A 15,285-nucleotide genomic window follows, 5' to 3' on the forward strand; every position below is an offset into this window, starting at 1 on the left:
GTGAATAAACTCTTCCTTAAATGAGATTCCTGAATCAGTACAATATCAGTTCCTTTTCTATAAAGTAAATCTAAAAAACTAGCACGCTTAAGAGGGTCATTCAGACCATTGATGTTCCAGCTCAAAACCAAATTAAAAGCCATGTAAACTAGAAATAAATTCAAAAATAAACAATATCATAGTCTTCAAAATCAGAAACAGCCCAACGAAACTTGAAGTCATAAAGTCACCAGTGTACTGCCCACCTACACACCCTGTATATCCCACCCCAGAAATTAAACTAATACACTATGTCACCCTCCCCCGCGAACACGAACTATCGCGGACTGGACGACAATCGGGTCCAAGTCCACAACTCTCCCCTTTCACGGTCCATGGCAATGACATTGACCTAGCCACGCGCCAGACCTCAGCCACAACAACATCCCAAACAAAAAAGAGTGCGGTCCCCTCTGAGAGTGGTACAAAACTATACAGTAAGAGAGAGAGAAAAAAAACCCATTAGGAATCAGCATCAGTTCAAAGTATACAGCTGTTGTTGTCTATTTACTGACCATCCTTCATGACAAAACTGCATCAGGGTCCAGAAACTGCCAAGTGTCCTCCAGAGTATGCAGTAGATGTGTTTCCCCATTCTGGATCACTTTGAGAACTGTGAGATACAGAAGGAAGGACTGAACACTTGCGTCTCTCATTGCTTTCCTCACTGTGTTGAAAGCATTGCACTTCTTGGCAGTCATCGGAGAAAAATCTGGAAAGAAATTCAGGTTCGCGTTGTTCCACTTCAATTGGCCGCCGCGCCTGCACTCCTTAAAGATGAGATCCCGGTCATTGTAGCGTAGCAACTTGAAGATGAAGGCGCAGGGCCTGCCGTAACCCGTGGAGGCTCTGGAATAAATGCGATGAGCATGCTTTATTTCCAGTTCCCGGTTAGACAGCACTGGAAGCCATATCGGGAGCTGCCTCTTGATGAAACCGATAGGGTCGTCTTTCTCTGCGCCCTCCAGCAGACCGAGGTTTCCAAGCGATGTGAATGCTCTGAGAGAAGTTTCTTCTGCTCTCTTTGCTCACCCATAACGTAGTCAAGCTTCGAACACATGCTTTGAATCGTAGACATGTGGGTTGCATATTCCCCCTCAGCCATGATCGTCTGCTCTAGCCGCACAAGGGGATCCGCCATGTTGATCTGAGGAAGAGGTGAATCGGTTTTCTTCTTTGTAGGAGACACATTTGGGGACGAAATTCAGCTGCTTCTTACTTGAAGACATGAATAGCGGTCATATCAGTCAGTTAGTAACAACAAAGTGGGACCAAACTAAAAAAAAACGGGAAAAGGGGATGTTGTGTCAAGAGCTCCAGCTGGCCACAACCAAGCCCATGTATGGCGTCACGTGACTCCCCCTCCAGTGTTTCTTCTGAAATTAAGGGTATTAATAGTGAATTTATATAAACTCACTATTAATAGAGTAGAGGGTGTTCCTGCAGCAAAGGAGAACTAGTCCGGTACTGATGTTGAACTAGTCCTCCTTTGCTGCAGGAACTGCTTCTACTCTTCTGGGAAGGCTTTACATTAGATGTTGGAACATTGCTGTGAGGATTTGATTGAGCATTAGTGAGGTCAGGTACTGATGTTGGATGATTAGTTCTGGATCACTCCAACTCATCACCAAGGTATTGGATGGAGCTCCATCACTCCAGAGAACGCAGTTCCACTGCTCCACAGCCCAATGCTGGGCTTTATACACCTCTAGCCCATGCTTGGTATTGGACATAGTGACCTTAGGCTCACATGTGGCTGCTCCAGAGCATCCCATTCTATTGATGAACACTTTTCTATGGAGATTATACAAGCTATTTCTGAGTAATTGAACACCTGAGTCAGCAATAAGTGCACTTTATAGTAACTGAATTCACTGATAAGAAGCAAATGTTTAGAAATAGTATAAACACACACACACACGCATGTATTAATAATGGTAATAACAAGTTTTTGTAGTAGTGGCATTTCAAAATGCTTTACAAACAGGTTTACAGACACATTTAACAGTAACAAAAGAAATTAAGTTCTTCTGATGTGGCTATTGTTCAGTTGCAGCAACATAAGGTAAAACAAAATAAATAAAAGTCAAGAGTATTATTTAAAATCATATAAAGCAATGACAGGTCAGATTAAGAAGACAAACACCGAAGAGATGTAGAGTTTTAATGAAGCGCTGAATTAAAGAGCTGTGTTTATTAAAAGTGATCTGTGAGCTTGACTGTCTAATAAAAGGTGAACTGAGCTCCACAGTTTAGAAGCAGAATAACAGAAAGAGTCTGTCCATGTTTTCTGTATTTTATGGAAGGTGTTTGTAGAAGGTCAGTATCTGCAGATCTAAGATCACAAACAGACAGATATTCAGGAGCTTTAAGGTCATTTAGAGCTTTAAAACCAGCAGCAGAGCTTTAAAATCTCTCTAAAAGATCCAGGCAGTGCAGTGCGTAAATGTGTGAGGATCCGTGCTGCTGCGTTCTGTACAAGTTGTAGAGCATGGATTGTTTTCTCCAGTAAGAAGATCATTACAGTGATCAACTCTGCTGAGCAAATGCAGCAACAAGTTTCTCTGCATCGCTCCGAGAGAGAAAAGGCCGAACTGTGGTGATATTTCTCACATGATAAAAAGCTGCTTTAGTGACTGTGCTTACATGCAGATAAAACAGAGCTCAGAGTCTAAGATCACACCCAGGTTTCTACTGCTGGTTTGGTATATGAAGATAAAGAGCTAAGCCTTCTATAAAGCAGCTTTCTCTGAGTTTTAGCACCAATTATAAGTATTTTAGTTTTTTATTGATTTAGTTAATGTGTTATTGATTTAGTTAGTGTTTTTAATGATTTGCAACCCTTGTATTTTTTCTTGTATTTTATCGTCTCCCTTGAGGTTTTATGTAGCGTTGTAGTGCTCAAATACGGTATTGAGACCATAAACTAGCGGTCTTGGTGTCGTCTCGGTCTAGAGCTCATTTGGACTTGGTCTTGGGGGAAGGTGGACTTGGAAAAAAATGTTTTGGAGACCAGCCGAGTGTGATGCCTCTGTCTGAGGTAACTGGAAACTGAATTATTATTGAATATCAACAAAACAAGAATTAACAGAAAAGAACAGTCCTTTCTCTGCATCAGGGATTCACAAACATTTGCCACTTGCAGCCCATATAAACGTTCACAAAAGCTTTGGTGGATTTAATCGATTGTTTGTTTCTGACTCTCCTGAAGAGAATTTGATTTAGCAGCTGTGATGCTGGATGTCAGGCTGAAGAGAAGAAAGCTGAGGAGTTCAGCTCAATTCGACAGGTTTAGATACATATTCATTGTGTTGAGATTCATATTCACTGTGTTTAGATTCATTTTCACTGTGTTTAGTCTCTGAGTATTGGTGTAAATTGTTGGGTTTCAAAGCTTCATTTGTAAAGACCTTAGCTCTACTCTGAGCTCCTCCTGGATGACTGAGCTCCTCACCCTATCAGGTAGAGTGTAGCTCGCCACCCTGTGAAGAAAGCTCATTTCCACTGCTTGTATTTGCAATCTCATTCTTTCGGTCATTACCCAAAACTCATGACCATAGATGAGGGTCGGGATGTAGACCGACCAGTAAACAGAGAGCTTCACCTTATGGCTCAGCTCCCTCTTCACCACTACAGTCCAGTACAGTGACTGCATTACTGCTGCCGCCTGTCCCAGCCTGCAGCCGATCTCATGATCCCTCTTCCTATCACTCGTACACAAGACCCTGAGATACTTAAACTCCTCCACCTGGGGCAGGTCCTTTCCCCTTACCTGGAGTGGGTATGCCATCCTTTTCCAGGCTAGGACCATGGACTCAGACTTGAAGGTACATACCAACTGCTTTAAACTCAGCTGCAAACCGCTCCAGTGAGAACTGGAGGCATCCATGTGATCCAGCCAAAATGACATCATCATCCGCAAATAACAGAGACGCCACCCTCCGGCCCTCACACATAATGCCTTCCTGACCTTGGCTATGCCTTGACACCCTGTTCATGAATATCACAACCGGGAGTCGAGACAAGGCCCAATCTTACTGAATGAGCACTGGATGAGCTTGACTTAATTCAAGATTCTGGAGTTTTATTGTCATATGCACAGCAGAAACAGGCAGTTACGCTGTACAATGAAATTCTTACTTTGCTGTTCCTCCATTCACCAAATATAATCTTAATATAATCTTAGAATAAAAAATAGAAAAATAGAGAAAAAAATAGAAAACATAAGAATAACACTAAAAACAAAAGTAAAGTACAGTTATGTGTGCAAAGTTGAAAGAAAATTAAAGTTACATGTGCGTAGTGCAAGTATGTAGAGCAGCAGTTCATAAAGTGCATTAACAGATATAAATAGTAGTCTTCTGTGCAAGTAATAGATGTAAACAGTAGTATTCTGTGCAAGTAATAGATGTAAACAATAGTATTCTGACAGCAGCAGTACAGTGTATGTAAGGTGCAGTTACTGAGTGCAGGGTCGGCCAAAAAGTTAAACCAGTTCAGAGTGGGAGGGGGGAAGAGGTAGTGTGTGAGGTGTTCACAAGCCGGATGGCCTGTGAATAGAAACTGTTCGTCAGTCTTGTAGTCCTGGACTTCACACTCCTGTAGCATCTGCCCGAAGGTAGAAATGTGAAGAGTCTGTGCTGGGGGTGTGTACTGTCCCTGATTATGTTGTGGGCCCTCCTGATGACCCTGGTGTGGTAAATGTCCTGTAGTGAGGGGAAGGCTGCTCCTGAGATGGACTGTGCAGTTTTGATCACACGCTGGAGAGCCTTTCTGTCCTGAGCAGTGCAGTTTCCATACCAGACCGTGATGGAGCTGGTATGGCCAAATTTCCTCAGCCTTCTCAGAAAGTACAGTCGCTGCTGGGACTTCCTGATGATGATGTGTGTATTGTGAGACCAGGTGAGATCCTCACTGATGTGGATGCCAAGGAATTTGAAGGTTTTCACCCTCCCCACCTCTGTCTCACCTACGTACAGAGGTGTGTGCAGCTCCCGCTTACTCCTTGAATCAACAATCATTTCCTTGGTCGTGTCTGTATTCAACGAAAGATTGTTGTCATGACACCAGGCCACCAGCTCAGCCACCTCCTTCCTGTACGCTGCCTCATCCCCACCAGTTATCAGTCCAATGACTGTAGTGTCATCAGCAAACTTGATGCTGGTGTTGTTCTGGGAGGCCACGCAGTCATACGTGAAGAGCGTGTACAGAAGGGGGCTCAGCACACAGCCCTGGGGGACCCCTGTGCTCACTGTTCTTGTGCTGGATGTGCGGCTGCCGACTCTGACTGACTGGGGTCTGTCTGTTAGAAAGTTCAGCACCCAGTTGCAGAGGGCGGGTGTCAGTCCGAGGGTGAGGAGCTTTTCTGAGAGTTTGTGTGGGATGACCGTGTGGAATGCTGAGCTGTAGTCAATAAATAGCATTCTGACCTACGTGTCCTTGCCCTCCACGTGTGTGAGGGCTGCGTGAAAGGCAATGTTGACTGCGTCGTCTGTGGACCGGTTCCGACGGTATGCAAACTGGAGAGGATCTATAGTGTTCGGAATGGTCTTCTGGATATGAGTCATGACTATTCTCTCAAACCACTTCATCACGATTGGGGTGTGTGCAACAGGGTGATAGTCATTTAGGCAGGTCACAGCGCTTTTCTTTGGGAGGGGCACGATGGTGGTGGTCTTGAAGCAGGGTGGCACAGAAGCTTGCGTGAGGGACAGACTGAATATGTCCATAAACACGTCAGCCAGTTCTGACGAGCAAACCCTGAGTGCACGCCCGGGGATGTTGTCTGGGCTGGCTGCTCTCTGTGGGTTTATTCTCTTTAAGGACCTGCACACATCCACTGATGTCACAGTGAACAATGTGTTCTGTATGCTCTCCTTGGCCATAGCGTCTCTCAGTCGGCCAGGGGTGAGGGCCTCAAAGCGAGCATAGAACTCATTCAGCTCGTCAGGTAGTGTAGTGTGGCTGGTTGTGACCACCCTGCTCGTCTGTTGGTAGTTGGTGATGTGTTGCAGTCCTTGCCACATGCGCCGGGAGTCTGCGGTGGTGTATTAGCCCTCCAGCTTCAGCCTGTACCGTCTCTTGGCCTCTGATAGATCTACGCAGATCATATCTGGACCTTTTGTAGTCTTCAGTGTTGCCTGAAAGAAATGTAGCATGCATAGCGAGCACGTAGCATGGACCGAACTTCACTGTTTATCCAAGGTTTCTGGTTGGGGTATTTTCTGCAGCGCTTTGTAGGAACAATGCTGCATATATGGACACAACTCTCACTCCGGGTGTACAGAGATTGAATGGCCCAGAGTATTGGCTTCGGCACCCCATGCTCCTGGAGGACCCCTCCGCAGGATATTTTGGGGAACATGGTCATAAGCCTTCTCCAATATAGACTGGGTTGGCAAACTCCCATGCTCTCTCAACAATCTGTGAGAGGGTGAAAAGCTGGTCCATTGTTCCATGGCAAGGATGGAATCTGCATTGTTCCTCCTAAGTCTGAGGTTCAACTCTTCGCCAGAGTCTCCTTTCCAGCACCTCAGCATAAACTTTCCCAGGGAGGCTGTGCAGTGTCATACCCTGGTAGTTGGCACACATACTCCGGCCCCCTTTCTTAAAAATAGGGGCCAACACCCTGGTCTGCCAGTCCAAGGCCACAACAGCCCCACAACATCCAGAGCCTCAAGCATTTCTGGGCCAGAAGCCTCTGGTCCTGGCTCCTGTAAGGGAGGCATGACTCAAATTAAGGAGTTCCTCAAAGTGCTCCTTCCAGTGACTGACAATATCCTCATTTGAACTCAGAGTTTCTCTACCCCCACCAAATACAGCCTGGGCAAAGCCACCCTGACCGCTTCTGAGTCGCCGGATAATTGCCCAGAACCACCTTGAAGCCAACTGATCAGCACCTCTCTTCACCCGAGTGTTCAGAACATATGGTCCCAAGTCAGATGAAACAACAACAAAGTTGATCGTTGACCTTTGACCCAAGGAGCTCTGGTACCACATACACTTATGAAAATCCCTGTGATTGAACTTGGTGTTTGTTATGGACAATCCATGCCTAGCACATAAGTCCAATAACAATTAAGATTGAGCAGGCCGTTCTTCCCAATCATCCCTCTATTAAGGAGTTTGGTTCCAGAGCCAACACTGTGGGTGGAGGTGAGCCCAACTATATCTAGTTGCTACCTCTTAACCGTCCGCACAAGCTCTGGCTCCTTCTCCCCCAGTGAGGTTACATTTCATGTACTGAAGAGCCATTTCTGCCGCAGGGGTCCATGCCACCAAGAACCTCCGTGCCATCTCCCATCACCTGTATGCCACTGATTTAAATATAATGTTTCAATTTTGCAATAATCAACATATTTGTCAAATGTAAAATTACGTTTGGTTAAATGTGTAATATAACAAATTTTTGCATTAAAAAAAAAACTGCCATAGCCCACAGGTTTAAAACAACTGGAATTTTAAATAAAATCTGCTGATTGTGGATTTGATTTTCCAGGATGGCTTAACTGAGTTTTACTTCTTTGTTGATGTTCATTGTTTCCAAAATTCAAGCATTTCTTGAGAGTAGATCAGAATGTTAGTATTACTATGTTTCATTTTTTTATTCAATAGTTAAGAGAAATTATTAAGTTGAGCAACGATTTTGGGGAAAAGGCCTGGCTTGCAGTCGGCTTTCATGTTCATCCAAAAGATGTTAGATGAGGTGGAGGTGAGGCCAGTTACTTTCTTTCTTCCACAATGAAGACATCAAACAACTTCTTTATAAAGGTTGCTTTTTGCATAGGGGATTTTTGATGGTGTAACAGGAAAGTGCCTTCCCCAAACTGTTCCACAAAGCTGGAAGTACACAGTTCTCTAGAACGTGACTGGATGCTATAGCATTAAGATTGTGGAACTAAGGGGCCCAAAATAGAACTCCAATCCCTGAAGCTCCCGATGGACAGTTCTGACACTGACATTGCTTCCAGAGGTAGTTTAGAACTCAAGTAGTTTGAATATCAGATACTTGTACAGTGTTTATTCACAATATATCACCACACGCAAAGTAAACAGCAGGAAAACCAGAAAAACTTAGAAAAGTTAAACATCAGCAAAGATATGAAGGCAACAAAGCAAAACAATAACTAAGGCAGAAGGCAAAGACTAAAGGCTACAAACAAAAGAAAATGACAAAGGCTAGAACTAAAGCCAAATTCTAACAAAAAAGAGACAGTAAGCTAGGGTAAAGTTAGCGGCTGAGCTAATGGCCACAGCAAGGGCTTAGATCAGGCTAACAGGTAAGCTGAGGCTAAATATAAAGGGGGGGGGGTGCCTTCTTTTACTCCTAGTGAGACTTTGGCAGCTGCATTTAGAATTAGTTGAAGCTGTTTGATTGTCTTTTTTGGGAGTCCAGTTAGTACTAGTTCTTTAAATTTTAGAGCTCTTGAATCCAGATAGGCAACTAGTCTTTGCCTCTCATTGCTATTCCTGAATAAAATAATCTGTTTTTACCTTAATTCAAATGCTACAAGTACCACAAAGTAGTCTCTTCCTTGCAAGTATACTTACAGTTGACCATCACTGCTAGAGCAGGGCAGAAAGGTGACGGGCTAACCTGTTTGAAAGGTGGCATCCTATGACATTGCCACATTGAAAGTTGCTAAGCTCTTCATGCTTTAACATAAAGGTGCTCCAGCCAGATAAACATGTACCTTCATGTCTTCATAACAGTAATGTTATCAACAATAATTTAATAGGCTTAGACAGTTTATATCACTGTAATAGTAGACCAAGTCTGATTTGTCGACCAGAGGAGGATGGGTTCCCCTTTTGAGTCTTAATTCCTCTCAAGGTTTCTTCCTCTTGCTCTTGGGGAGTTTTTCCTTGCCACTGTTGCCATTGGCTTGCTTATGGGGGCTTGGACCCAGATTTTACTGTAAAGCTGCTTTGTGACAACACCTGTTGTAAAAAGCGCTATATAAATGAACTTTGACTTGACTTGACTTTACTTGATTAGAACCTCACTTTTTTCTTCTTCTGCAGGGAGCATTGGGAGCAGATGATGGGTTATCAGAAAAGACATCAAAAACCAAAACATCTCAAGCCGGTAAGAAATAGTGTATTACACTGTAGCTATATTGCAGTTCACTCCCAAAACATTAACTTCTGTTTTGTGGCCAAATATCTGCAGTGCAGGCAGAGAGAAAAGTTATCTATTGGGGGTGAAATTTGAGGAGTATAACTGACAAATAATACACAAGTATGACTCAGAGTAGTATGCTGTACTCAGTAAGCATATGTTCTATAAAAGGGTGCTGTATACAGGGGTGGATTTAGTGATTCTGGGGCCCTATGCAAAAGACAAGAATGAGGCCCCTGATCACACATTTTTAAATAATTTAGGCTCTGGGTTCCTGAGTGGCATAAGTGGTCTACTAAAAAAAAAAATCACACAGTAAACCTCCTCTCCATAATGTAGATTATCACTTTAATGGCTTATTCATACCAGTCTGTCTTTACACAATTGAGTCATCACATAACAGCATGTAATAGTCCATTATAACCATGAGCGGGGGGTGGGGCTATATTGAAATTACTGAAAATAATCATTACGATCACAAATAGCAGCTATGTTCAAAATGTTTATATACAACCCCATTTCCAAAAAAGGTGGGACGCTGTGCAGAATGTAAATAAAAAAAGAATGCAATGATTTACAAATATGTAAACCATATTTTTAAAGGAAATACTACAAAGATAACATATCAAATGTTGAAACTGAGAAATTGTATTGTTTTTTGAAAAATATATGCCCATTTTGAATTTGATTCCGACAACACGTTCCAAAAAAAGTTGGCATGTTACCACTGTGTTTCATCACCTCTTCTTTTAACAACACTCTATGAGTGTTTGGGAACTGAGAAGACACTGCTGTAGTTTTGAAAGTGAAACGTTTTCCCATTCTTGTTTGATATGGGATTTCAGCTGCTCAACATGTTTTATTTCATAATGCGCCAAATGTTTTCAGTGATGGCAGGTCTAGACAGCAGGTCGTCTGTATGGCAGCATATGTTAGCAAAACATGTATGTATCGTTCAGAATTAATGGTGCCTTCACAGATTTGCCAGTCACCCATGCCATGTGCACTAATTCACCCCTATTCCATGATGAATACTGGCTTTTGAACTGTGCACTGATAACAAGTGGTCTTTAGCCCGGAGTGTCCATGATTTCTAAAAAGAATTTCTTGAATTGTTGCACTACTTGATCATGCAGTCTTTCACAGAGTGGTGAACCCCTCCCCATCTTTATTTCTGAAAGACTCAGCCTCTCTGGGATGTTTTTTTATACCCAATCGTGTTACTGACCTGTTCCCAATCAACCACTAGGTGTTTTTTTTTGCATTACACAACTTCACCGGCTTTTTGTTGCCCCTGTCACAACTTTTTTGGAATGTGTTGTTGACATCAAAATGCATTTTTTTTTCAATAAAGCATAAAATTTCTCAGTTTCAACATTTGATGAAACTGAGAAATTATACATATATACATGGCTACATTAGCTACAGATAATACAGATAACTGTTAAAGAACTGTTGCACCTTTTTAAATGTCCCATTTGCTTGAACTAGACAACTGGCATCTTTTCTTTTTGTGGTATAACTGTCATCCCATAATTGGGGAAGGGGGGTCAGAGTGTACATTATATTGCAGTGCATGCTGGGGATTGTAGTGCAGCACATTGTTAAATGGGCTAATATTAATAGAAAATGTAAATAATTCATTAAATAACTCATTACAAATATGATACCTGTAATACATTCTAAAAATGTTGGGACAGAAGCATGTTTACTGCTGTGTTATATCACCTTTCAAAAGCACTTAATAATCATTTTGGGCATTGAAGACACAAACTGATCCAGTTTTGAAAGCAGATTTTTTGCCTTTCTTTAGTTACAAGTCTTCAGCTGTGCAAACTTAACTTTATTGTTATATCATTTGCTTCATAAAGTGCCACACATTTTCAGTAAGAGACAGACAGGCCAATCTAGCTCCAGCACTCTCTTATGACGCATTAATTGCCTGGTCCCAACTTATTTGGAATGTGAAAATTTAAATATGATAAGAGAAAACCTCAAATATCTTGTCTTTATACTGTTTTCATTTAAACACAGGTTTACAACTTTTTCTGAATTGGGTTTGTACAGCAGTCATGCTCAGTGACATGCTTGTGGGTGAACTCTAGATGAGTGAACTGCAGATGATTAAATCACTTTGACACATTTGTTGACTAATATATTATCCTAGAGAAAAAGCCCATGTTTGAAAATTTACACCGAAGACAGGGAAAAAACATTTATCAAAAATACAACCTAAATGTAAAAAAAACAACAGAATGCAATGATTTGCAAATTTCATAGACCCATATTTTATTCACAATAGAACATAGAACACATATCAGATGTTGAAAGTGAGACATTTTACCATTTCATGAAAAACATTAACTCTTTTAGAACTTGATGGCAGCAATGCATCTCAAAAAAGTTGGGCCGTGTCTACCACTGTGTAGCATACCCTCTTCTTTTAACAACAGTCTGTAAACGTCTGGCAAGGGAGGAGACAAGTTGCTGAAGTTTTGGGAGAGAAAAGTTGTCCCATTCTTGTCTGATGTAGAATTCTAGCTGCTCAACAGTCCTGGGTCTTCTTTGCCGGATTTTTCATTTCATGATGCGCCAAATGTTTTCTACTGGTGAAAGGTCTGCATTGCAGGCAGGCCAGTTCAGCACCTGGACTCTTCTTCTGCGAAGCCATGCTGTCATGATGAATGCAGTATGTGGTTTAGCATTGTCTTGCTGAAATATGCAAGGCCTTCCCCGAAAATGACGTTGCCTGGATGGGAGCATATGTTGTTCTAGAACATCTATATACTCTTCAGCATTGATAGTGCCTTTCCAGATGTGTAAGCTGTCCATGCCAGGGGCACTAATGCAACCCCATACCATCAGAGATGCAGGCTTTTGAGCTGTGTGCTGATAACAAGCTGGATGGTCCCTCTCCTCTTGAGTCTGCAGGACACGGCGTCTGTGGTTTCCAAAAGGAATTCCAAATTTTGATTGGATGAGCATCCAATATTGACCGTCGGCCTTGTCCCTTGCGTACAGGGATTTCTCCAGATTCTCTAAATCTTTTGATGATATTATGCACTGTAGATGATGGGATATCCAAAATTTTTGCAATTTTACATCGAGGAACATTTTTCACCATTTTTAGATGCAGTTTTTGCAGATTGTTGAACCTCTGCCCATCTTTGCTTCTGAGAGACTCTGCTACTCAAAAATGCTCTTTTAATACCATGTCATGTGAGTTAGTTGCAAATTGCTCCTCCAGCTGTTTTTTTTAATAGTATCACTTACTTTTCCAGCCTTTTGTTGCCCCTGTCCCAGGTTTTTTGAGATGTGTTGCTGCCATCAAGTTCTAAATGAGTTAATGTTTTTCATGAAATGGTAAAATGTCTCACTTTCAACATGTGATATGTTTTCTATGTTCTATTGTGAATAAAATATGGATCTATGAGGTTTGCAAATCATTGCATTTTCTTTTTATTCATATTTATTTACATTTTGCTATTAATAAATACATAAGTGATGGGTATTGGTAAAACTTTCCTGTCAACTTTCTGCTTAATGAATAAACTGTTATTAATTTTTTCCTGTAAAGAAATTAATTTTCCTGTAAAGTGATAACATCTGTTGTAAAAAGTGCTATAAAAATAAATAAACTTTACTCCCTGCAAAGTTCCCCTCAAGCAGAACATTTTCACTCCGTTGTCTGGAATCTCCCTTTAAATGTTAAATACCCTGTGTAGTTTGCAGGAAATTATTAGGGCGACTGAAATGCACCTTATTTGTGTTTAGGCCAGTGTATCTGAACAGCAGTTCAATGATTGTTTCGTTTTAGGTCCCATCATTTACTCATAGATCCAGCATCCTCTCTGGCCTGCAGGAAGCATCACAGGATGATAACAGCTGTCTTGAAACTGCACGGATGCAGCAGAACACTGAAAAACAGCCTGACCCCAAAATATACCAGAATGTAGAAGAGATGGAGGCAGCTGAAGAAGGCTGGAACATTCCTCAGGCCCTGCAGCAGAAATGGGTTCAAGATGAGGACTCTGAATGCCTCAGCAAAGTAAAAGACATCACCATAAAGAAACTTCCAGCTAACTTCAGTAGTGGTAAGAAGCCAAAACTTGGCTGCAATCTTGTTGCCAAGGAAGCCCCTGCCAATGGAATAAGCAGCAAGCTGAAGATTGTGAAGAACAAGAATATAAATGGTCGAATAGTCATCGTCATGAGCAAATATGCAGAAAATAGCAGCCAGGCAGCCGAGATTAAAAATGAGGAAGCAGATTTGGGGGTAAAGCAGCTGCTACAGAGTCCATTAAAATTCACAGATAGTGCAGTGGAAATGAATTGGTACTCTAAGAAGCACAGCCTTGATAATGATTGTAAAAAGGACAGCAAAATTGAGGCTAACCTTCCCACATGTGGATTTACAAATGGATTGTTCCACTCTGCTGTGAATCATTGTATTACAAACAAAGGGAAGGAATTATGCAATTCAGCACCTAATCAACCTGATCAACCATCGCAGTTGACGGTCAAGTCCAGCCTGGCCCCAAGGCCTTCGGAAAAGGGCGTCCTTCTTTATTCTGATCAAAGGAGTGGCCACAAACGGCACTACTCACAACCAGACAGTGAGTGGGAAGGTGAGACCAAAAGGTTCTTGAGTTTTCAGATTATAAGTGCATCAAACTCAGGGACAAGTAATTGTCAAATCAATGACACACACCTTAATGGACACAGGTTTGAATTTTCTGACCACCCGGACAAGCCCAAGGACCTGAGTTGTTCACAGTCAAAAAAAGAGATCGATTCAATTACAAACTATCAAGTAAACAGATACTCTAAAACATCTGAGAAAGAGGTGGAGCCTCGGCCAGAACATACAGAGGAGGAGCTGGAATCTGAACCAGTTCCGAGCTTCACGCCTTTTTGTGGGAATATAATAATCACAGACATAACTGCAAACAGCCTCACTGTGACGTTTAAAGAATATGTTACTGTCTAGAAATTACTGCTTTATTTAAAAAAATTTGACAACATAATTCTTAATTTATACAAATGTAAAGTAGAACTGGTCTTCATGCTTGAAGATCTCCTTAATTGTTTTCAGAATGATAGTATTATGACGTTATAAGGAGCAAGTCTCGATTAAGAGCCAATTAAAACTCACATTTAAATAAGGTCATGCATATTAAAGACCTGGCAGGTGAAGCTCTGGTTGGGGGGACTAAATGTAGACGATGAATGAAACAGAAACAAAGAAACGAAGAAAACCAAAATTCTCAGAAACAGAGCTACAAATTCTAAGGGACGAAATGCTGACAAATAATAGTAAATTGTTCAGTAAATATGCTTTTAACTTTAATCAGGAAACAAAGTGATTGATCAGTTGATACTAGAAAAAAAAACGTATAAAATTCGAATTAAACATAAATTATAAAAATATCAATTCAATTTTGAATTGTAGGAATTATATTTTAGCATGTAAGATTTCAATTCAAATCTTTTTTTCTGATTCATTATAACTGGAGTAACGATTTTTGCTAACATGAATTAAAGCTTAACATGTGGCCTTTTTTCCCCCACACAATTAGCCGTTTTAGCTTTTTTTTTCCTATTTTGTTGATATCAGGAATTCAGTTTACACACATTAAAATTTTAACTTGTAAATATAAAATTTTTTATATCAGGAATTCAATTTGCCCCTGTGAAAATAAAATTAACTATTAAATGCTACATTTTGACTCAGCAAATTTAATTCTTGATATGAAAAATTAATTATTTATTATTTAAAACCAGTAACACATTAAAATGTGTAAATTGTAAATTTACTTGTAAAATCCATTGTAAATTGAAAAATAGGGTTGAAGACTAAAACTGCTTGCAGCAAAATCAATTTGACCATGTAATTAGAATCTCAACATGTGGGTTTTGGTTCCAAACTAAACCTGCTTTCCACACACAGGAGGGATTCACCAAACACGTAATCTGCTGCAGGAAGAAGAGGCTGTTTTAAGTTCAGCACTAGTTAAATCTGCCCATCTGAAATCCTGCTGTCGTCAGAGTGGTTCAGGCATCATTTTTGGGGGATTGTGTCATGTTATGAATCGCTATCGGTGCATGTAAATGAGATAAAATTG

General features: G+C 41.1%; 1 protein-coding gene across 1 annotated transcript in view; it reads left to right on the plus strand.

Annotated features, from left to right (window-relative positions):
• LOC118802836 (E3 SUMO-protein ligase CBX4-like) overlaps nucleotides 1-14,150 on the plus strand; it is a 43,508-nt gene extending 29,358 nt beyond the window's left edge. Inside the window, exons 4-5 of the mRNA XM_036563262.1 lie at nucleotides 9,064-9,127; nucleotides 12,978-14,150. Coding sequence (XP_036419155.1) covers nucleotides 9,064-9,127; nucleotides 12,978-14,150 — 1,237 coding nt within the window. The remainder of the gene's footprint in view (nucleotides 1-9,063; nucleotides 9,128-12,977) is intronic.
• Nucleotides 14,151-15,285: the final 1,135 nt, after the last annotated feature.

The sequence above is a fragment of the Colossoma macropomum genome, unplaced genomic scaffold, assembly GCF_904425465.1.
Source record: "Colossoma macropomum unplaced genomic scaffold, Colossoma_macropomum, whole genome shotgun sequence".
In the NCBI taxonomy this organism is placed as follows: domain Eukaryota; kingdom Metazoa; phylum Chordata; class Actinopteri; order Characiformes; family Serrasalmidae; genus Colossoma; species Colossoma macropomum.